Source organism: Anabrus simplex, chromosome 2 (assembly GCF_040414725.1).
Source record: "Anabrus simplex isolate iqAnaSimp1 chromosome 2, ASM4041472v1, whole genome shotgun sequence".
NCBI lineage: Eukaryota > Metazoa > Arthropoda > Insecta > Orthoptera > Tettigoniidae > Anabrus > Anabrus simplex.
Window position 1 is genome coordinate 927,556,274 of NC_090266.1, and position 25,352 is coordinate 927,581,625.

At 39.3% G+C, this 25,352-nt stretch overlaps 1 protein-coding gene across 1 annotated transcript in view; it reads right to left on the reverse strand.

The window, feature by feature from the left end:
- The window catches only part of LOC136863191 (synergin gamma), a 236,612-nt gene that overhangs the window by 40,939 nt on the left and 170,321 nt on the right, over nt 1–25,352 (reverse strand). Inside the window, exon 6 of the mRNA XM_067139548.2 lies at nt 3,320–3,470. Coding sequence (XP_066995649.2) covers nt 3,320–3,470 — 151 coding nt within the window. The remainder of the gene's footprint in view (nt 1–3,319; nt 3,471–25,352) is intronic.

Below are 25,352 nucleotides of genomic sequence, written 5' to 3' on the forward strand. Positions count from 1 at the left end.
TGCTGCAATTGAACATGCAGGACGAGTGTTCGGTTGTGATTTGATGATTACACTTTCAGGTCCTTCTGACCGCAAGTTTGGACAACAATCGATACAGGATGTGCCCACCACGAGCTGCAATACATTGATGAATTCGTCGAGGCATGGAGTCAATAAGGCCCTGGATCACTTCCTGAGGAATTGCGACCCATGCTTGCTGCACTGCACGGGTCAGTTGTTCCAGAGTTTTGGGTGGCTGAGGACGGTTGGCCAGTTGTCGACCCATCACGTCCCACACATGCTCAATAGGACTGAGGTCCGGGGATCTAGCGGGCCATTCTAAGGTTGTGATGTCGTGGAGAGCTTCTCTGGAGATGCGTGCAGTGTGAACCCGGGCATTGTCCTGCTGAAACATCCTATTAGCAATGTTCGCCATCATAAGGACAATCACTGTAGCTCCCCAGACCATAATTCTTGGTGTTGGCCCTGTGTGCCTCTCGACAATAAGATCTGGATGGCCACTCTCCCTGGTACATCGGCGCACACGATTCCGGCGATCACTGTGGGCAAGACAGAAGCGCAATTCATCACTAAAGACGACCCTGTGCCATTCGTCGACCCACGTCGATCTTTCTCGACACCAGGCCAGGCGCTGTTGTGGGGTCAATGAAACACCTTCTGCAGTGACACTGGCTCATAAGCCAGCTACACGCAGGTGATTACCAACTGTTTGTTGTGTAACATGGGGTGCCACAGCTGCTCGAATTTGTGCTGCTGTTGCACGGGGTTCCATCCGGGCCATACAAATGATGCGGCGATCCTCTCTCACAGTTGTCTGTCATGCTAGGCCTGTGCCAGGTCTACGAGTGTGGGTACCTTCATTTGACCACTGCTGCCATACACGTTGTACCATAGATGCCTGTCGGCCAACACGTGCAGCGACAGTCCTTAGCGATAATCCAGCCTCACACAGCCCAATTATCCAAGCCCTCTCAAACGGCGACAGTTGTTGATAGCGTGCTCTTCTCTGTCGTCGAGGCATGTTTGACGGGGAACACTTCATCGCACAGACTGCAAGTCAACTACGCTACACCAGAGTCCGTATACTGGAGTTGATTCCTCCGTGACTAATCACGTGGGGAGACCTGTAGCAACAATCCAATGGGTCTGAAACTTTGATCGTTTACATACCTACATGGCATCGTTCCATATCTTGAGAATCAACACAAATGACCAATGCCTTCATGGTGTTGCAATTTCCATTTTCTTAAGTGTACCATTCTTTGCAAATTCTGAGCAATGTACAGACAAAACTCTTATTTTATATATATATAGATATAATGATATGAAACACATGGCGCTTTAAGAATGTTCTTGGACTTGATGGTCTAGTTTCTAATTAGACGTATCATTATATGTGTTTCATGTAGATTTGTATATATTTTCAGCCAGTGCGTATATTTCCAGTGGTCCGTGTTCCATGAACACACGACAGTTTAAACCAGAACTAAGAACTTTTTAAGTTCCAAGTATTGCATACCAGGTGTATGTTAGAATTCAAGGTGTATGTTTTGCAACCAATGGATGTGTTTTTAGCCAATCGCCATTATGTGTATAATTTTTTATTATGATGTCTTCCGTCAACCAATCGAGTTGTATGTTGGCAACCCTAACAATGATTGTTATCAGTAGGGCCTGGACTTTTTAAAAATGCATATGCGCATATGCAAATGCATATTTTGAACGTTAGTGCATATACAAACACATTTTTCTCTTATTTGTGATCGATTATCTAAGATCTCTGAACAAAATGGAAAATTTAATGAGCTCTGTATGTTGCACATCACTTGGCAACATGAGAAACCTTCCCTGATCAAGGAAAGTGCTTTCAGTGTCGCAATACAAGTAGATAGATGGATAATGACGTTTTTCACAACAGCAATTTCCTTCTTTCTGATATTCTTTTCTCCTTCTTCTTACAGTAACCTCTTAAGGTTTGCTTAAACAAGTGTGTTAATCTGTTAATGTCTTTGCCAGAAGAATGTTCCGAGCAGATTAAACTGTAAAAATGCTTAAAGTCTTTGCCAGAAGAATGTTCCGAGCAGTCAGTGCCGGTGTACAAGTATTTCCCAGTTACGTCCATCGAAGTAGAAGGATCATTTTCAGTGTATAAATTACTTCTGACCGACAACAGAAAGTCATTGACTCCAGAAAACAATGAAAAACTGTAGAAACCTACTGCCAAGCATCATTTTCTAAGGAATGAAACTTGTTTGTCAATGTAACACTGAGTTACAATTAAATAATGCGTTTGATAATTGTATTTTGTTTTATTTTTACTGCATATTTCAGTGCATATTTTCAACATTTTTAGTGCATATTTTTGGAGTTTTTAGTGCATATGAATCCGGGCCCTAGTTATCAGATTCCCCTTGATTTGATACTCAACAAGAACTGATGATGACTCCAAGGGAGTCAAAACCCGTCTTTGCCAAATAAATCTAATATATTTTACAATGTGTTGATTGGTGGAATATCCCTCAAACTCTATTATATTAGTTATATGTCAACACGGAAATGAAAATCATAACCTACGATAGAGCGAACTCATTCAGTCTTTTTTTTTAAAAGCCCTGAAGACTGCTGCAGCCAATATTTCAATGAATATTGTCCATGAAGGAACTTATGTGTAGCCAGGAAGATTAAAATTCTGTGTTCCAGAAAAAAAGTGCACAATTTTGAATAGCATACCTAAAATCCTTGGTGCATATAAATACATGTTCTTTGGTACATAAAGACTGTATTTTCCTTTTCCCATCTATACTCCATACGTTGTTAAAATATGTAACAATACTTATGGCCAGACTAGGCACTGATCAAAGGAACATTTATACAGTTGTTGCAATCCCTCCTGTTCCCTTTCTTGGCATACCATCATTCCCACAAGTGTTGGAACATGGTTCAGTAAGTGTCTGTAATTATTACACATAGCCCAAAAGATATGTTTTACTTGACTCGTTCATGGACCACAAATGGATTGGGTAATTCTAGCCATTTTTGAGCAAAAAGAAGATCTAGTCTTGGAATATATCCAAGATGCCAACATTTATTCCATAATAATTGGTTTCGTGACTTCCCTTTAGAACACTTACTAGATCATTCAGCTATAATCAAACATTACTTTAAAAACACACACAAAAATCATTTTTAGAGTAGCTGTATTGAAACCTGAACAATTATTAGCAAATCAGGTCGTCATTACGACTACTTATGTCATATCAAGATATGTTCTTCACCAAAAATAATATATCAAGAATCAATTTGTATTCGTAAGACTTACTAGTAAGATAATCTCTGCCTTTACGAGCATTCACAACTTCATGTAGAACATCGTCTGATGAAATTTTGCTGAACGTTGTAAATGCTGAATGTAGGAGTTCCAAGCAACCCTGTACACAACGGCACCACTCATGAATCTGATGCTCCATTCCCTGTAATAAACATGTCCAAGCACTCACATGTAAATTTCTTAAATCATCAGTGCAAAAAATTATCAATCATGAGAAACCACATGAAAAGAAGAGAGTCTGACTTTTCAAGGGAAGACTATAAAGTATTACAGAAGAAAGGTTGGGGAAAGTATTATGTGACCTATCCTCATCAGAGTTGGCAAAAAGTCATTAAATTTTAAAACTGACTGGATAATGGTCAAAATTGGTTTACACCTGGTTTTATTTGGACAAATACAGTCAAATCTGACCAAAATAAGGAAAATAATATATATAACTTTCCACTTGAATCTACTAATTATTGTGTATCAATTTAAATTCAAACTGAAGTCTGTCACAAAATATTCTATTGATGCTTTAAATGTTTTAAGTATTGTAACAATTAACTGATTAGGTTCATTTGTAAGGCTCTTCAGTGCAATGGTGGCTTGTGGCTGTAAAGATGGGTGAAGCGCTAGAAGGAAAAAAAATTATTTTTAATTTGGTAATTCTTACTTAAATAGAGTATCGTATCAATCATTAACTGCAGAAAAGTCTATTCAAACATACATTTTCACTGAACACTACAGTATATGTACAATTAAGCATTTATCTTCAGGGCATCTGAAAGTGTGTTTTGATTTCTTTCTAAAGTTTTTAAATTTACCTGACACTTTACAAGCTCTGCCAAATTTGAGTGTTCATGTAAAATCATGTTATATTCAACAATGCAGCAAATCCTCTATTTCAAACATTGCTTTTATTGCTGAAAAACAAGTATAGTCAACAAAACAATTTCTGCAGAGACAGAAAGGAGCACAACCATGGGAATTCCTTAAACCACAACCGTTTGAAATTGAGAATGTAGCATTTACCAGAATGTTTCACTTCTTTTGTACCACTTATTTATAGAAATTCAGCAATTTTTTTTGCTAGTTGCTTTACGTCGCACCGACACAGATAGGTCATATGGCGACGATGGGACAGGGAGGGGCTAGGAGTGGGAAGGAAGCGGCCGTGGCCCTAATTTAGGTACAGCCCCAGCATTTGCCTGGTGTGAAAATGGGAAACCACGGAAAACCATCTTCAGGGCTGTCGACAGTGGGGTTCGAACCCACTATCTCCCGAATACTGGATACTGGCCGCACTTAAGCGACTGCAGCTATCGAGCTCGGTAAACTTCCTTCTTAATCAGCTTCCCAACATGAAAAATGGTGTTTCTAATAAAGCACACACTATATCATAAACAAGATTCATATTTAAAACAAAGCAGCACTCTAAGGAAAGAAGCATGCTCCACAATGGAGGAAGCAGGAAGAAGAAACATACATTTCTCTCAATATTTCACCCGCATGGCTCTCTGCTGACAAACTGTAGCAGGTGATGTCACGGTCATCATAGCATACCATCAAACTACTTTTTGCCCCCAGAGGTTGAACATAGTCAACCAAAGATTACTTCACATCTCCGGTTGCCGTGGACACAATCACAGAGTGCTCACTGCCAGAACAGTGAGAGTCCTGCACCCCTCCCCCCCTTCCCCCCAAAAAAATAGAAATATGTACTTACTAAAACCAACATGTGACAAGGAAAATACCTTTTTAAACTAATTCTGGTAAAAATAATTGGTGCAGAGTGAGACTTCACCTACTATCCCTCAATAGCTGCCCCTGCTTCAGCAGTGGTAGTGGTTGTTAGCAAGTACAGAAAATGAGTAAATTAAAAGGAGGTCATAACAAAGATCAAATTTGGAATGAAGAGGAAGAAATTATATCACATTCTGAGAGGATTGAGAAAAAGAATCTTCAGAAATGTGGATCCTGTAGCAAGATAGTAAGTGCAAGAGCAAAAAAGCTAAATAAATTCACAAAATTAAAATAATGTAAACTGGAGAATGAAAATTCTCGCAGCAATACTGAAGAATTTCTTCCCAAGAATGGCTGTACATCAACTTCAGGGGAATTAATAGGCATTTCCACACACAGCACTCCTATGTCCTTCACTGTAGTCTTGTTACCGAGAGTGCAGCTCCACTGGCACCATTAGTTCAACAGCCAAATATTAGTCAATTTACAGTCAGAACAATCCAATGGCGGTATGCAAAAATTATACATACAGGTGACAAGATATTTCTATTCATACAATATTCCATTTATTACTGCAGAACAGCCAAAAATTATGAAGTTAATTACAATGTTGAGATCTCCTAATCACAAATAATTGTCAGATACTCTACTGGGTACTGTTTATGAAGAACTTGCGGAAGAAACGAATTGTGATTTAAATGGAAAAAGTGTGAAACCTGTACAAGATGGAGTACCATTCATAATTATCTTGTAATTGCTAACATTGTTTCTGCAAGAGCATCATATTTTCTGCCTGCAACAGGATCTAACAAAAGGACTGCAGACTACTACAGTATCGTAATCTATAATCTTCATTTCCATATTGACGAATTACACAATTAGAAACAGGAAAGGATTTCCACCTATCAATACTTGTTTATTGCACTTATTATGCTACAGGACTGTTTTCGACCCTTTACATAAGATCATCTTCAGCTGAACCATACATACATATCTATGTGATAAGGCTATGATTAAGATTGTATTGTCAAAGGAATGTCATACGATAATAAACATTAGGTCACATCCAAATGGGGCATGTCGTAATGTGAACTGGCATATATGTCACTATGTACAACAATGCATTGTATGTCTAAAATAGTATGTTTAAGGTCTTAAAATTAGTTGATAAAACACATCTCTACTTAAAACTAACTTATATATAAGGAGCATGTGCATGAAGTGCTCCCATATATTGTATTCATTGTATGGGAGACCCCTTATCAGGCATCTTGGCAGATATATACATGGACTCGTTAGAACACCATAAAATAACTTCAAAAATAAAAGGAGTCAGCCTGTGGCTCAAATACGTAGACGACACATTTGCAATAATCGACAGTAATAGCAACAATATTTTAGATTTTTTAAACACCCTTGATCAAAATATCAATTTCACCAAGGAGGACGAGGTCAACAGATCCATTAACTTTTTAGACTTAACTATAACACATGACAAGAACACATTTGAGTTCCAAATTTATAGAAAACCCACCCACACTCCAATAACAATCAAAAATTCATCTATACACCCCAACTCCCATAAACAAGATACTTTTTACAGTTTAATTTACAGAGCTTTAAAAATCCCACTATCACCTAAGAGTCTAAAAAAAGAAATTCATTATATTAAAAGCTTAACAAAATTCAACGGTTTTAAAATAGAAATAATCAACCGAATAATTAATAAAATCAAATATAAACTAGCAACAAACCTCGTCCCTGACAAACCTAAAAAATCTAAATTCACCACTTTTACATACAATAATCCAGGCATCTACCAAGCAACAAACCCTCTGAAAAAACAAATATTAACATTGCCTTTAAGACGACAAGCACCAACCGCAACCTGTTTTTAACCACAATACACTTAACATAAACAATAGTATTTACTCAAACTCAGGCATATACAGGCTCAAATGCACGCAATGTGAAAAATCATACATTGGGCAAACAGGCCGGAGCTTCCTTACTAGTTATCAGGAGCACTATAATGCCAATAGACATAACAAATTTTCAGCCATGAGCTCTCATATGAAAGATACAGGTCATCATTTCACAACTATCGAAAAGGACCTAACAATCATCAAAATAGTAGGCAAAGGAAAATTAATGAATGAATTAGAAAACATTTACATATATCTGGATCAACATTACAACAAAGACCTAAATCTCAATGATCCCGTCGAAATAAAAAATCCCTTATACGAGACTTTACCCAATTTATTACAATCTTTAAATCCAAATTTAAATAAAATCCTTAAAAATCTTAAACTAATTTCCAATAAAGATCCCAACTTCCCCTTAAAGGTAACTCCCTCCGTCCCCGCCCCTGCTAATCTTCCACAGCCAGCAGCCCGTAAGCTCAACCCTCCATCCACCTCCTCTTCTCCATTACACCCCTCTTCCTCAATTCCACATCTTCAACAGCCAATAGCGCACAAGCTCAACGCTCCACCCATTTCCTTCCCTCCATCACATCCCCCTCCCTCAGTTCCACACAGATACAACACACGACATTCAAATCTTACTCGTTCCAAGACCATACAGACAACCAGTTCATACTGAAAAATTTAGAATGTAAGTAATTGAATATATATCATTTCACCTAATTAACCGTTTTTTCCTCTAAACTTCATATCTTTTATTCTCTTTTCATTACAGATTCTTCACCATATATCCTTCAATAGTTAATCCATATTCAAAACTACAGCCAACAACAAGTAAGAATGTTCCCATTTAACTATCATTATACGAGTTAACAAAGATCTATACGGCAACATTCAATTATGAACTCTTTATAACTCCTTCAACAAAATTACGGAGACCACGAACCCACTACGTAAATAATGAGATTAATGGATTAGTTGGATACAACTATATAATCTACATAGCGCCATACTACAGTTAAATATTACAACTTTTCAACAAGAAAGTTTCAGTGTCATCTCAAGCGGCTAGTAAGTTCCATTAACCTTCTCTTCAACATGTAAATCAAGTTGCTTCCAGGCGAATTTCACTCGAACTTTGATACGGCAACTTTAGCCATAGACTTTCTTGTTATTATGTGGTTAAGGCCTAATTAGTCTAATTTATAAAATCATTTTAAAATTACTAGTGTAATATCATACTAACTCCAACTCTTTCTTCGCAAACATTTTAAATGAAGTTTTTAATTGTAAATTATTATTTAAGAACTCTTAACAATTTCTCACATTGTATAATTTCACTCTAATCTTATTTTCTCATGTTATATTTTTCACCATGACAATCAGGATCCTGATTTTTATCTTTGAGTATGAGTGTAAAAAGGCTGATGATGCCCTTTTAAAGGGCGAAACATGTCCCTTCAAATTTTAGTTTAATAGGATATAAGTCCTAACTTTGTAAATTCTATTGTATTGAATAGGTTGATCCTAATAAATATTGATAATTTCTTAAATTGAGGTACATTTCAATACGGACCAAATATGAAATTTGTAACATATAATTGAACTCCATTGTCGACAAATATGTATACAATGATGAACATATCAATGCAACCTATAAGGGTATTAACTTCAAAGGATGTCAAATTGAACGTTAAGATGGTAGACTTCTAGTGGCAGCAACAATACAAGCAGTGACTAGGTACACTTTATCAGTGGCTGATTCAGCTAATGAATCCATCCAGGTTGATGATACACGCTGTAAGTGTGTGAGGAATGAGTGGACAATTCAAGAGTGTTTTTATAATATGTTCCATGTCTTACGTGTTGGGTTACAACAGGCATTATTATACAAAAAAAAAAAAAAAAACCAGCAAAATGTACATATAGTGACTAGTGTTGAGGTTACACAGAAAAATGCTTAATGTTAATGTGATGAGATGTTGTTTGTTTTTTTTGTTTTTTTGCTAGTTGCTTTACGTCGCACCGACACAGATAGGTCTTATGGCGACGATGGGACAGGAAAGGGCTAGGAGTGGGAAGGAAGCGGCCGTGGCCTTAATTAAGGTACAGCCCCAGCATTTGCCTGGAGTGAAAATGGGAAACCACGGAAAACCATGAGACTTGGGTAAGGTAGATTTTGATGTAAATACGCTGACGAAGGGAGTTACGGCTCCTGAAACATATACCTATGAATTATTCAAATACTAATAATATATTGATATTGACAGGGCGGACCAAACAATCACCCGTTGTACATTATTGTTGAACTCCATTGTCGGCAGCCCTGAAGATGGTTTTCCATGGTTTCCAGTTTTCACACCAGGTAAATGCTGGGGCTATACATTAATTAAGGTCATGGTTGCTTCCTTCCCACTCCCAGCCCTTTCCTATCTGATTGGCGCCATCCAAGTTAAAACCCCATCAGCAATCATGTATGGCTGCTGCAATTTCAATCCACCATAGGACCAGTTTCCAGCGACTGATGCTGGACGAGGAAGGTATTGTAACCTCTGCAGCAGCGAGAATGCCAATTGTAAAGGAACAAACATGGTCGTCAACAGACCCAAGCACCTCATCAACCATCAAAGCAGGTTTTGAAAATTCTGACCAATATGCCTGTCAAAGTAACCATCGTTTTGGTACTTCAGACTACATTTGATTCAAGAGCATAAGAATTATCAGAAAATGGTCACTATCACAGACGCCATCATATACTTCCCACCACAACAGGGGAACCAGCGCATGGCTGCACAAGGTGACATCCAGGTGGGAGAATGTGCCATATGCACTACTGAAATGAGTACAGCTGGTTCCCGTATTGAGCACACAAAGATCAAGCTGGGGTATCAATTGCTCAATAAGCCTCCCCCTGGCACAGGTCGAAGGAGAACCCCAGAGGGTGTAACAGGTGTTCACATCTCCCAGCAAGAGGAAAGGAGAAGGTAACTGAGCAATCAAATTTTGGAGTTCATACACGTGAAGAATGTATTCCAGAAGACAGTACACGTTCCACGCAGTTGTCATTATAGGCAGCAGAGCACAAACTGCAACTGCGTCCAGCTGAATGAGTAGCGGCACATCTTCACCGAAGATGTCGGAACGGACTAGGGTACAAACACCCCCAGCCGCTGTGCCATCCACAGCTACTCAGTTCTTGGAGTAAAGACGAAACCCTCTCATAGTCTTGTTGTGTCGTGTCCAGGTCCCATACGAGATTCCTGCAGACGGATCATAGTGGCTGCATTCGCGGATATCAGTTTCCGTAACTCAGTGAGGTGAAAAGTATAACTATTGCAGAACTGCAATAGTGCCATTGTGTGGATGAGAAGTATCCTCCTTTCATTCAGCTATTTGCCATTCTCTACCACTACTGCCGTTATCATCACCATCCAGGATGATGAGTGGTTCAGTCTCCATTATCTCCTCAGAAGAGGGAGACGTGGTGTCTGCGAACTCCACGGATGGTGAACCATTAGATCAGGAATGGTGAGCCTCCTTCCTGGTAGAACTAGGTTCCCCAGAAAGGGATCGAGCAAGTGGGCGTCAGGGCCACTCGCTCTTGCCCACCGTTCCCCCAATACTTGGAGGAGATCCGGCGGATGGTACGCAGAATTTCTTTGGGATGCGACTCCAGTTCAGCTATGGATTTGAACTTTCTCTGAGCATCTGGATACAATAACTTTTCCAGAGTTTTGATCTCCTGGATCATCCTCTCCCTGAATGTGGGACACTCCTTGGAGACTGGAGCATGCACACCTACTCAGTTGACGCACACAGGTGGTGGTGTGGACTCGACACAAGCATGCATGCCTTTTCCACACGTTTTACATGTCGTTGAGCCTTGACATCGCAATGGGGTGTGACCAAATTTCCGGCAGTTGTAACATCTCATTGTAGCTGGAATACACCGACTGACAGAGCAAATGCAACACCAAGAAGGAGTGGTCAGAACTTTATGCCAATTGCAGGGTAGACTGACGTCACTGAGGTATGCTCATGATGTGAAATGCGCCGCTGTGCTGCGCACGCAGCGAACGATAAATGGGACACGGCGTTGGCGAATGGCCCACTTCGTACCGTGATTTCTCAACCGACAGTCATTGTAGAACGTGTTGTCGTGTGCCACAGGACACGTGTATAGCTAAGAATGCCAGGCCGCCGTCAACGGAGGCACTTCCAGCAGACAGACGACTTTACGAGGGGTATGGTGATCGGGCTGAGAAGGGCAGGTTGGTCGCTTTGTCAAATCGCAGCCGATACCCATAGGGATGTGTCCACGGTGCAGCACCTGTGGCGAAGATGGTTGGCGCAGGGACACGTGGCACGTGCGAGGGTTCCAGGCACAGCCCGAGTGACGTCAGCACGCGAGGATCGGCGCATCCGCCGCCAAGCGGTGGCAGCCCCGCACGCCACATCAACCGCCATTCTTCAGCATGTGCAAGACACCCTGGCTGTTCCAATATCGACCAGAACAATTTCCCGTCAATTGGTTGAAGGAGGCCTGCGCTCCCGGCGTCCGCTCAGAAGACTACCATTGACTCCACAGCATAGACGTGCACGCCTGGCATGGTGCCGGGCTAGAGCGACTTGGATGAGGGAATGGCGGAACGTCGTGTTCTCCGATGAGTCACGCTTCTATTCTGTCAGTGATAGTCACCGCAGACGAGTGTGGCGTCGGCGTGGAGAAAGGTCAAATCCGGCAGTAACTGTGGAGCGCCCTACCGCTAGACAACGCGGCATCATGGTTTGGGGCGCTATTGCGTATGATTCCACGTCACCTCTAGTGCATATTCAAGGCACGTTAAATGCCCACCGCTACGTGCAGCATGTGCTGCGGCCGGTGGCACTCCCGTACCTTCAGGGGCTGCCCAATGCTCTGTTTCAGCAGGATAATGCCCGCCCACACACTGCTCGCATCTCCCAACAGGCTCTACGAGGTGTACAGATGCTTCCGTGGCCAGCGTATCTCCGGATCTCTCACCAATCGAACACGTGTGGGATCTCATTGGACGCTGTTTGCAAACTCTGCCCCAGCCTCGTACGGACGACCAACTGTGGCAAATGGTTGACAGAGAATGGAGAACCATCCCTCAGGACACCATCCGCACTCTTATTGACTCTGTACCTCGACGTGTTTCTGCGTGCATCGCCGCTCGCGGTGGTCCTACATCCTACTGAGTCGATGCCGTGCGCATTGTGTAACCTGCATATCGGTTTGAAATAAACATCAATTATTCATCCGTGCCGTCTCTGTTTTTTCCCCAACTTTCATCCCTTTCGAACCACTCCTCCTTGGTGTTGCATTGTCACTGTCAGTCAGTGTATATAAGCATACAGTCGGACGGTACATTGAAACATTATCAGTTCTCGCAGAGTCTGGGCTTCGAAGGTTAGGATGAAAGCCCCCGTATTGAGCAGCTTGTCATCGATTACACCCCAACGAGCAAGGTTTCTGATCATTTCATCATCAGAAGTCTTAATCAAATCCCTGTGGATTATAACTCCTTTGAAGGAGTTCAGGGATTTGTACTTCATGATGTTAACCTCTATCTTTCTGAACATACTGGCTATATACTTAAAGCCAGAATGTTCTGGACTGTCTGGACTGCTCAACTGTAGATATCTTGATCAGTACAGATCCATCACAAAGCTTTTTCATCTCATTCATTTCACCACGAACAATTTCTTCAACTTAATTACTGTTTACAAAGGGACTCTGATGTAGGAAGTTATTTCCATCGACCCTGGAAGCAGCCAGGAATCGAGGAAGATGATCCGTCACTTTCTTAGTCTTTACAGACAGTGTTTTAAGGGTGCCATCCAGTGTAGAAGAAACCATAAAAGAAGAGGGTTCTGTTTTTGTTCCCACGAGTGGCTAAGGAAATAATTGGTCAACCTTCAGCAGAATCCCACATGCTGAGGTACGGCTACATACTCCGGAGGAGTCCAGTATCTGGAGGTCTGTCACTAGCAACTACTCTACTAGCAGGCATGCATTGCCTCACCACAACCCGAAACTTGTGATGCGCACACACACAGAAAAAGGAACAATTCTATCCAAGGCAGAGAGGCTGGCTGGACACTCAGAGAGATAAAAATTAAGGAGATTAGAATAGGAAAGAAAATAGAAATGAAGAACTGAAGAGCACAGACACCTCTCAGGTAACTCAGGGTTATCTTGTCAGTCTGAACCTATTACGAGGCCAATCCAGCATAGGGAACCAAGAGCTGGCACAGCCTCAGGATCAACGAGCACACGCCCCCACCCCCCTGCCGACGTCAAGGTCCTGGTGTACCTAGAAGGGGTAGGCCCTATGACAGGTAAAACTACAACTTGAATTTATTATTTCTTCGGTATTTTCCTTGTATAATTACAATTATTAAATAAAGGGAAATCATTTGGATACTCTTCCTATTTCATCTCCTCAATCTTTTACCAATTAAAGCAATTTATTTGCAGATTTCAATGGCAGAATATATTCAAGTATAGCACTGTGTAAAACATAACCGGTCCTACAACTCTACAGACTGTGGGAACACATTAGCCCATTATCTGAGGATTCCAAAATAGCTACAAATAGTGTATGTGGCAGTAGCAAAGGTGAGGCATTAGTGAAAAATATATTAACAAATATGCCATAGATAAGGTCACTGTGGATCTCAATAATGCAATTTTTCCTCTGTATGTACAGACATATCAAATAAGGGGAAAATAATATCCATACAGTATTTTTCATTAGATAGTGAAAGTACTGAATGTAAAAAATAACAATACAGTGGAGTCCCACTAATCTGAACTCTGTTAATCCAAAATCTTGGTTAATCCAAAATAAAATTAATTTCTGAACGAAAATCCTGTTTATTTTTATTATTAGCATGTGAAATCAATATAAAATATTTCATTCGATATTGCTATTGTATTTTGAGATAGAAATCGAAGTAAAATAATGTATAACCAAATAAACAGAGTTTCATAGTGTTTGGTTACATAGAAATTAATGATTCACAAATATCACAAGTTATTTCTCTTTATAAAGTCAGTTATTCCTGTTTGGTTGATATACGCTAACCTTTGTAGTTAGAGTATAGTGCTGGATTCTGGAAGAAAATTCTAACAATATGAACATTTGTCAATAAGAACAACTCCCGGTCCCAATTAGTTCGGATTAGCAGGACTCTACTGTAATAATAATTTATTTTATAGAGTAATAATCTCATGAGACTGCAGGAGCTATATCCAACTGCCAAACAGACTGCATGAAGGTTCAGAGCATTTCAACTTGCAAAGCTTTTTCCTTTTGTGCAGACAATACAAAATTCAAATTTAGGCCAAAAACATTCTGCCTTTACTAAACTTTTTTTTTTGCTAATGGCTTTATGTCGCACCAACACAGATAGGTCATAAGGCGACAATGGGACAGGAAAGGCATAGGAGTTGTAAGGAAGCGGCCGTGGCCTTAATTAAGGTACAGCCCCAGCATCTGCCAGGTGTGAAAATGGGAAACCACAGAAAACCATCTTCAGGGCTGCTGACAGTGGGATTCGAACCCACTATCTCTCGGATGCAAGCTCATAGCTGCGCTCCCCTAACCGAACGGCCAATCTGCTTATAGTATGATGCCCTGCCAAATGTTGTTACTAATGCTTTCCGGCATGCTCTTGATGTTTTAGATACAGATATTAAGTCTACTGTTATGAAGGTATAATCAAATTTCTTGAGCTCACCTGTCTATAGAACAGAAATGAAGGATGGGTTTTCCTTTGATCATTTAGAATAGCATGAACTAATCCAGCATTGTAGTCACACGATGGTTGACTTTTGGATCAGCTGTTGACAGATTGATAAGTTAATGGCCTCCAATAATTTTGTTGTGATTATTGGGATTTGATTATTTGGACTCGGAAGACGGCGATAAATTATGTATGTAAAGGATTTATTCAATTGTTTGTTTTGGTTTTCCTCAGTATGTGAATTTTGGAATTGTTTAATTTGTTTGAAGTCGATATGATTTTAAAATTATTTGATTGTCATTGTAATTCTGGTGCATCCTGTACCACATGCGCCACATCGGCGTGGGAGATTTCCGGTTTCGTAAAGTTGCACAAATTTCGTAATTTCTAAAGGCTTCCTAAATGTTCTTTGTCAGCACTATTTTTTCTGCGCTCCTATTGGAGAAAATAAAAGGAAATGTGATTGGTAGGTGAAGGAAAACATCGTACGCTCATTGGCCGTGGTAATATTTCATAATTTCCGGGGAGAAGCGTTGTCGCTGGAGCCTTGCTCTGCGAGGGCGTCTTTTCTGTTTGACCACTGAAGGGAACGGTCACCTTCCAAGGTACGGGTCTTCTGGGCCCCACCATCCGGTAAGCACTGATTATTATTTTTTAACTTTTCTGGTATTCAGTTTCAGATGTAGTGTTTCATTTTTAATTTATCTTGCCGGAGCGTACCCGTGTTTCCTTCTGCTTCCAAATGTTATAATTATGACTTAGCCGTTTCGGTAAGTCGCCTCACTTTGTTTAGAGATAGTTCCCGTTTGTTGTTTTGTAAATTAATTGTTATACGCCTTTCGAAGTAATCTTTATCAGTAATATTTTTCTCGGGACTATCTCATTAATTCCGCTTCATCATGGAATATTCATCTTTAGGTCGGGTACCCTTTCTCAGAAGTGTTTTGAGGGGGCTACCCACTGAAGATGCTCTGCTCCATGATTATACGTAAATTATTTTTCCTCCTTAGATGTATCTCTTCACTTTAGTATAACGTTACCTTCCTTTATTTATTTCGAACTGTTTTGGGTTTTTAAAGGTAACGCCACGACAGTGGAACGTCATGTGTGATGTTCCGGTGTAAAATAAATTTAATTACTAAATGCTACCCTCATGTAAATTGTAATGGTTGTTGAAATTATGCCGTCATTATTTTAATTGTATCTTGGTTTTTGCTTTATATATGAAATCGAATCTAACTTAAGTAAAGTTTAGGATTACATTGACTTCGCTTCTTCAGTGTTACCAATACCTTCCACCGCCTGGATATGGTTCCCAGCCGTTTCCCGGTTATCCTTTCTTAATAGTCATGTTGGTTAAACTGTTTGTTTATTCCCTGTGATTAATGTGCTTGCAAATTTAGTTTCGTACATGTTGACATGCCTAGTGTACAGTACTTTTAGTGAAAGCATTACGGTAGCAAATATTTTCTCTTCATTAAACCTATTAATTGTAACCTTACCCTTTGGAGAGGTTGCAGTATGTGGTGGCAGAGCGTGGTTTATGTTGTGATTATTGGGATTTGATTATTTGGACTCGGAAGACGGCGATAAATTATGTATGTAAAGGATTTATTCAATTGTTTGTTTTGGTTTTCCTCAGTATGTGAATTTTGGAATTGTTTAATTTGTTTGAAGTCGATATGATTTTAAAATTATTTGATTGTCATTGTAATTCTGGTGCATCCTGTACCACACGCGCCACATCGGCGTGGGAGATTTCCGGTTTCGTAAAGTTGCACAAATTTCGTAATTTCTAAAGGCTTCCTAAATGTTCTTTGTCAGCACTATTTTTTCTGCGCTCCTATTGGAGAAAATAAAAGGAAATGTGATTGGTAGGTGAAGGAAAACATCGTACGCTCATTGGCCGTGGTAATATTTCATAATTTCCGGGGAGAAGCGTTGTCGCTGGAGCCTTGCTCTGCGAGGGCGTCTTTTCTGTTTGACCACTGAAGGGAACGGTCACCTTCCAAGGTACGGGTCTTCTGGGCCCCACCATCCGGTAAGCACTGATTATTATTTTTTAACTTTTCTGGTATTCAGTTTCAGATGTAGTGTTTCATTTTTAATTTATCTTGCCGGAGCGTACCCGTGTTTCCTTCTGCTTCCAAATGTTATAATTATGACTTAGCCGTTTCGGTAAGTCGCCTCACTTTGTTTAGAGATAGTTCCCGTTTGTTGTTTTGTAAATTAATTGTTATACGCCTTTCGAAGTAATCTTTATCAGTAATATTTTTCTCGGGACTATCTCATTAATTCCGCTTCATCATGGAATATTCATCTTTAGGTCGGGTACCCTTTCTCAGAAGTGTTTTGAGGGGGCTACCCACTGAAGACGCTCTGCTACCATACTGCAACCTCTCCAAGGGGTAAGGTTACAATTAATAGGTTTAATGAAGAGAAAATGTTTGCTACCGTAATGCTTTCACTAAAAGTACTGTACACTAGGCATGTCAACATGTACGAAACTAAATTTGCAAGCACATTAATCACAGGGAATAAACAAACAGTTTAACCAACATGACTATTAAGAAAGGATAACCGGGAAACGGCTGGGAACCATATCCAGGCGGTGGAAGGTATTGGTAACACTGAAGAAGCGAAGTCAATGTAATCCTAAACTTTACTTAAGTTAGATTCGATTTCATATATAAAGCAAAAACCAAGATACAATTAAAATAATGACGGCATAATTTCAACAACCATTACAATTTACATGAGGGTAGCATTTAGTAATTAAATTTATTTTACACCGGAACATCACACATGACGTTCCACTGTCGTGGCGTTACCTTTAAAAACCCAAAACAGTTCGAAATAAATAAAGGAAGGTAACGTTATACTAAAGTGAAGAGATACATCTAAGGAGGAAAAATAATTTACGTATAATCATGGAGCAGAGCATCTTCAGTGGGTAGCCCCCTCAAAACACTTCTGAGAAAGGGTACCCGACCTAAAGATGAATATTCCATGATGAAGCGGAATTAATGAGATAGTCCCGAGAAAAATATTACTGATAAAGATTACTTCGAAAGGCGTATAACAATTAATTTACAAAACAACAAACGGGAACTATCTCTAAACAAAGTGAGGCGACTTACCGAAACGGCTAAGTCATAATTATAACATTTGGAAGCAGAAGGAAACACGGGTACGCTCCGGCAAGATAAATTAAAAATGAAACACTACATCTGAAACTGAATACCAGAAAAGTTAAAAAATAATAATCAGTGCTTACCGGATGGTGGGGCCCAGAAGACCCGTACCTTGGAAGGTGACCGTTCCCTTCAGTGGTCAAACAGAAAAGACGCCCTCGCAGAGCAAGGCTCCAGCGACAACGCTTCTCCCCGGAAATTATGAAATATTACCACGGCCAATGAGCGTACGATGTTTTCCTTCACCTACCAATCACATTTCCTTTTATTTTCTCCAATAGGAGCGCAGAAAAAATAGTGCTGACAAAGAACATTTAGGAAGCCTTTAGAAATTACGAAATTTGTGCAACTTTACGAAACCGGAAATCTCCCACGCCGATGTGGCGCGTGTGGTACAGGATGCACCAGAATTACAATGACAATCAAATAATTTTAAAATCATATCGACTTCAAACAAATTAAACAATTCCAAAATTCACATACTGAGGAAAACCAAAACAAACAATTGAATAAATCCTTTACATACATAATTTATCGCCGTCTTCCGAGTCCAAATAATCAAATCCCAATAATCACAACAAATTTCTACATTTTGTCATAGGCTCTCTTTTTCCAAAGCCAATTTAGAGAGCTTTGCCAAACTGATGACGATGATAGTGATATGATCTAATAATCACTCTTCAGTTAAACAGTCATACCTTTTTCTTCCTGGCCCTTCTCCCAATTCATTGAGGTTGGCACTCGAAACATATCTGGCCCATTTATTTATTTATTTTTTTTTTTGCAAGTTGCTTTACGTCGCACCGACACAGACAGGTCTTATGGCGACGATGGGACAGGAAGGAGCTAGGAGTGGGAAGGAAGCGGCCGTGGCCTTAATTAGGTACAGCCCCAGCATTTGCCTGGTGTGAAAATGGGAAACCACGGAAAACCATCTTCAGGGCTGCCGACAGTGGGGCTCGAACCCACTATCTCCCGAATACCGGATACTGGCCGCAATTAAGCGACTGCAGCTATTGAGCTCGGTGGCCCATTTTTGCAGTTGGATGACCTTCCTGATGCCAACCCTATATGGAGGGATGTAGTCACCATTGTATTTTTCTGTGGTGGTTAGCAGTGTGGTGTCTTGTATATGTATATGAAGGGAAGTGTCTTAAGACTAACACAAACACCTAGTCTCCAAAACAAATCAGAGGAATTAATCATATGAAGACCAATCAGTCAAACAATCACTCCTGATCTGCATTTAGGGCAGTCGCCCAGGTGGCAGATTCCCTATATGTTGTTTTCCTAGCCTTCTCTTAAATGATTGCAAGGAAATTGGAAATTTATTGAGCATCTCTCTTGGTAAGTTATTCCAACCCCTAACTCCCCTTCCTAAAAACGAATACTTGCCCCAATTTGTCCTCTTAAATACCAGCTTTATCTTCATATTGTGATCTTTCCTACCTTTAAAGACACCACTTGAACTTATTCGTCTACTGATGTCATTCCACGCCATCTCTCCACTGACAGCTCGGAAATAAATATTAAATATTTTCCTATATACATCTTACATACCACTTTGTCGAGCAGCTCGTCTTCTTTCTCCCAAGTCTTCCCTGTCCAAACTTTGCAACATTTTTGTAACGCTACTCTTTTGTCGGAAATTGCCCAGAACAAATCAAGCTGCTTTCCTTTGGATTTTTTCCAGTTCTTGAATCAAGTAATCCTGGTGAGGGTCCCATACACTGGAACCATACTCTAGTTGGGGTCTTACCAGAGACTTATATGCCCTCCCCTGTACATCCTTACTACAATCCCTAAATACCCTCATAACCATGTGCAGAGATTGTACCCTTTATTTGCAATCATATTTATGTGATTACCCCAATGAAGATCTTTCCTTACATTAACACCTAGGTATTTACAATGATCCCCAAAAGGAACTTTCGCCCCATCAACGCAGTAATTAAAACTGAGAAAACTTTTTCCATTTGTGAACCTCACATCCTGACTTTTAACCCCACTTATCACCACACCATTGATTACAATCCATCTCAGAACATTATAGAAGTCATTTTGCAGTTGCTCACAATCTTGTAACCTATTTATTACTCTGTACAGAATAACATCATCTGCAAAAAGTCTTGTCTCTGATTCCACTTCTTTACACGTATCGTTGAAATATATAAGAAAACATAAAGGTCCAATAATACTGCCCTGGGTAATTCCCTGTTAGTTCTTACTGGGTCAGATAAAGATTCGCCTACTCTAATTCTCTGAGTTCTATTTTCTAGAAATATAGCCACCCATTCAGTCTCTCTTTTGTCTAGTCCAATTGCACTCATTTTTGCCAGTAATCTCCCATAAGCTATCCTATCAAATGCCTTAGACAGGTCAATCGGGATAGAGTCGATTTGACCTCCTGAATCCAGGATATCTGCTCTATCTTGCTGGAATCCTACAAGTTGAGCTCCAGGGAAATAACTTTTCCTAAACCCGAACTGCCTTCTTTCGAACCAGTTACTCATTTCGCATACATGTCCATCTTTGGCTCAGCCAGGAATCAAACCTGGGGCCCTCTGAACTGATGACCAGTACCCTGACCATTTAGCCAAGGAGCCAGATGCATCAGTCAATATTTGAATTTTTTGAAAGAGCTAATAAGGTACTGCAAGGTAATACTGTCACAGCTGTTTAACTTCACAAAATAACAATTTACATAAACAAATTAAAAGTAGTCAAGGAGATAAATTCTCCTGTTTCTTTATTGTAAAATCAAATTCTGAAAAACGAGTACAATCATACATAAAAGTGGTCACTCCATGCGAGATTTGTGCTGGAAAAAGCGGAGGCAGGACAGGTTTTTCTCTGGGTACTCCAGTTTTCCATGTCATCTTTCATTCATCTGTCAGTCCTTTATCATTGCCCAAGAGGAGTGCGACAGGCTTTGGCAGCCGATACATTTCCCATCCTCGCCGCTAGATGGGAGCTTCATTCATTCCATTCCTGACCCGGTCGAATGACTGGAAACAGGCTGTCGATTTTTTTTCCACACCCTTCATGATTTCAGGTTAGTAATTTTTTGCCAACAAATGCATATTTTGTTTTTAATAAATTCAGTTAGCCCTGATTTTTTTAAATACAAACCATTTTTTAACAATTCAGTTAGCCCTGATTTTTTTAAATACAAACCATTTTTTAACATTTTTTACAGGGCCTCCCAACTCCCCTTACAGCCCTCCACACTACCCACTGCTTTTAAATCTCTTCAATTAGAAAATTTATACAACCCTTGCTTTGGAAAAAAATTACAATTCCAATGAATACAAAATGGTTTGTAAGACTATTAAAACAATTACAAGACAATAAGTTGACAAATTGCCAGTTTTATATACATGAAAAAAATTGTTGTATTTATAGCTTCATACTATATAAATGTTCATTTTCAATTTACAATGAGAGAGAGAGAGAGAGAGAGAGAGAGAGAGACACACTCACTCTCTCTGAACCATGCTAATATAGCATGTTCATTGAGATTTTGTTTCCCGTATTACAAAGAACTTGTATCGGCCTCGCCTCAATTCACTTAAGTGTTTCCATGTTTGTATCAGAGAGGGCAGCTCCCTCGATCGTGAGCATGGGAGATCATTCTTTTGGCAAGAGAGTAGTTTTATCTCTTTAGAGCCCTTCCTTGCATTGTTACGTGTATGAAATGTAAAAATGGACCCCATACAAATTGGAGTGGCGATTTTGTGCCACAAATGGATCTTTAACAGATTTAAACTTGATCCGTACTACCTTTCTTCTTGATGTCTCGAGTATTGATATGACAAGTACGGTAAATCTTGTATTTGTATTATTATTATGCATAAATTGTGCCCTTGGCCTTTACTAATGATGGCCGGTTGATATGCATCCTTGTGCTCTACTGCATGACTGGGCCGTGTGTCTGTGGTTGATGTGATTGCGATGTATTAATAACTGGGTCTCTGACTGATTATTTTCGTGCACTTAATGGTATTGTGTCTAGCCGTCAATGAATGCACACCCTGCGTGTCGATGCGGAGATCCATTCGAGTTGTACGCAGCGCGTGAGATGATGGTTTTACATGTAACTACTGAGTCTGTATTATCCTGCTGGTAATTGTGCACGCTATGGACGCTGCTCTGTCATACGCGAGACCGTGATTTGTGACCGTGTGAGTCATACTACTTGTGATTGAGTTTGACTTATTTATGAGAGCTAATACTCAGATTGCTTGCCGTTCCGGCGATGTCTGAATGTTTGGGAGTGTGCTTGTGAGTGAATGGGGAGAAGGGATGACTTATCAATCTGCTTATTTTAACCTTGTTTCTGTGCCTCATGTTTGTTTCCGGCATGATTATATTTGTTTTGCCTTGGTTTTTATCGCGGCCGTTGTTTGTCTAGGAGGCTGCCATTTTCTTTTCTTATTCAGGCCATGCACATGCCTGTGATGCTCCTTGAGTTTAAATTTTACTTCCGTGGTCCAGAGATGTTTCTCTATTGTTATGTCGCGATCTCTCGCATCTTTTTTTCTGTACTTTTGCCCCCCCATGCTGCGTGGAAGCTTTGTTCTGTGTTGTAATTGTTGTGGACGTGGAAGTTAAATAGACGGGTTCATAATGAATTTTATCAATCTCGCGGAAAGAATGAGCAAAATAACCCGTACGTATTGTATTTGCATTACCAGATTATGCTGTGAGATTGAGAATATAACAGCGAGCCCGTGTGTTGAATAATTTGAGGTTGGTACTTGATAAGTTTGTGTTCACGCATTAGCGTCATGACTTCAATTGGATGGCCTGTGTATATGTACGTATTATTTATTTACTTACACTGTGTAAAGATGTTACAGACATAAAAATTGGTATTTGGAACCTTTTTTTTTTTCGGAAAAATTCCCTAAAAAGGGTGAAAAAAGTTGAGAAAAGGGTTGAATACATTTTTGAGGATACTTATACCTCAGAAACTGAAGATGTAACAGTTGTGAAAAATTTTATTTCGAATCTCCTTTAAAAGAAAAGAAACATGTATTTTTTTGTTTTTGGAAAACGTACTTAAGGGGGGGGGGGGGGGGAGAGGACTGACAGAGTGAATTTTTAAAATGAGTATATCTCAAAACAGAACATTTTACAGGCATAAAAATAGGTATTTTTAGTCTTGTTTAAAAATAAAGTAACACATACTTTTTGTTTTAGGAAAAATCACTTGGGGAGGCAGGTAAAAAGGACTGAAAGAGGGGTTGAATTATTTTTATTAACAAAATGGTATCTCAAAATCTGAAGATATTACAGGTGCGAAAATTGGTATTTGGAATCTTCCTTAAAAATTAAGATAGAAACATTCTTTTGTTTTTGAAGAAACCAACTAAGGGTGGGTAAATGAATTGAAAAATGAGTTTAATTCTTTGTTATGAGGATAGTTATATCACAAAAAGGATGTTACGGACGTGAAAATGGGTATTTGGAATCTCCTTTTAAACATAAACACGCATTTTTTGTTCAGGAAGGGGGATACAAATAAGAAGTGGACTTAAAACAATACACCGCTAAAGGGTTTTGACTGGGGGATGAGGAATGATGACAAAAATATTTGTTTATATGAAACTGTTTGAATTACAAAGTTAAAATGACAAATGATATCCTAGGTGCTAAATAACAGAAGGTTTGAAACAAATTTAACCCCTCAGAGAGTTAAATGGGGGTTAAGAACCTAAAACAAATATATTAATTCCTTCCTCCAAAACGGTTTAACGTACGAAGACAAAATTCCAAATAGCGATATATATATTTTAAATCCTAGGTGTGAAATATGAAATATTTTTAAACGTTCCACTGCGAAAGTGTCAAATGAGGTTCGCTCCATAAACTAAATTATTCATCCCTCCAAAACCGTTTGGCATACAAAGTTGTAATTTAACAAGAAGGGTCTTCTTTTCTGTCTATGTGTAATATACTGTATACTTCAACACATTTCTCCCCTAAGAGGTTTAGATTGTAGTTGACTCTCAAAAATACAATATCCGTTGTTCCAAAATCGTTTTAGGCACGGGAAAACTTTTTTTAGGAAGGGTGTTCTTCTATATCCTAGATGTTAATAAATATTTCAAAACATTCATCCCTTAAAAAAGTATTAGTTCCTCCATTACTGTTTGACATACAAAATCAAAATTTTATAGCTGGTCGATTTTACGTCCTAGATGTTAAATCAGATATGATTTAAAGCATTCAAATTCTTCCGTACGAGATTCAAGTGAGTGGTAGGTAATAAAATAAATTATCATTCCCCAAAACCGTTTGACTTGCTAGTAAATAAAAAAATAAAAAAATAAATAAATAAATAAATAAATAAATAAATAAATAAATAAATAAATAAATAAATAACATTGGATGAATTATATTATATGCAAAATATAGGCTACTTGAAGTATTGCAAAAAAGAAGAATGAAGGAAAAGGGAACAGAAAGTGAAAACAGTATTAGGAGAAAAGGGAAGTTAGTGACTGTCTACAACACCAAGGGAGATGCTGGGCGATCAGGGCGTGACATCCTGATGCTGGGTTATTAGAGAAAATCACAGTTTTCATTCTAGTAACTGTACTGTTACTACTGTACTACGCAAGTATTATTTCTCAATAAAACCACTTTACATTATAATGCCAACCTAAACAATTATACTAATTACCTGGACTTTTGGAGTGCAAATATCCAGGGTAGATTATTAAGAATCATAATATTTGTTCCGGTATATTTTATAATTTTTCCAGTACTTCTAGTATTTCCAGTATTTCCAGTATGCTAGTTGCTTTAGGTCGCACCGACACAGATAGGTCTTATGGCGACGATGGGATAGGAAAGGCCTAGGAGTTGGAAGGAAGCGGCCGTGGCCTTAATTAAGGTACAGCCCCAGCATTTGCCTGGTGTGAAAATGGTAAACCATGGGAAACCATCTTCAGGGCTGCCGACATTGGGATTCGAACCCACTATCTCCCGGATGCAAGCTCACAGCCGCGCGCCCCTAACCGCACAGCCAACTCGCCCGGTTTTCCAGTATGAGTAGACACCCTGGAGTCATATATAATATATGATGAATATATTCTCAAAGATTTATTAATATCCTCAAGCACTTAATACAGCAAGGAAATTAGTAGAAAATGTGTAGGGATTTTAAGAAATTAGGCAACAGAGAACCAAATATTAACAATTAGTAAGCTTTTGTTTAAGCATACCTGCTTCAATGCATTTGTAATGTTGAAATGGACTGTCGGTAGAAATAAGTGTTGATCTGATTTAATGATAGTCGAGTTCCTAATTTCCATAAATTTTTCCACCATGTCATTAGAGAGTTTATTAGTCATGTTAAATTCAGCAAACACTTATTATGAAAGGTGTCGCAGT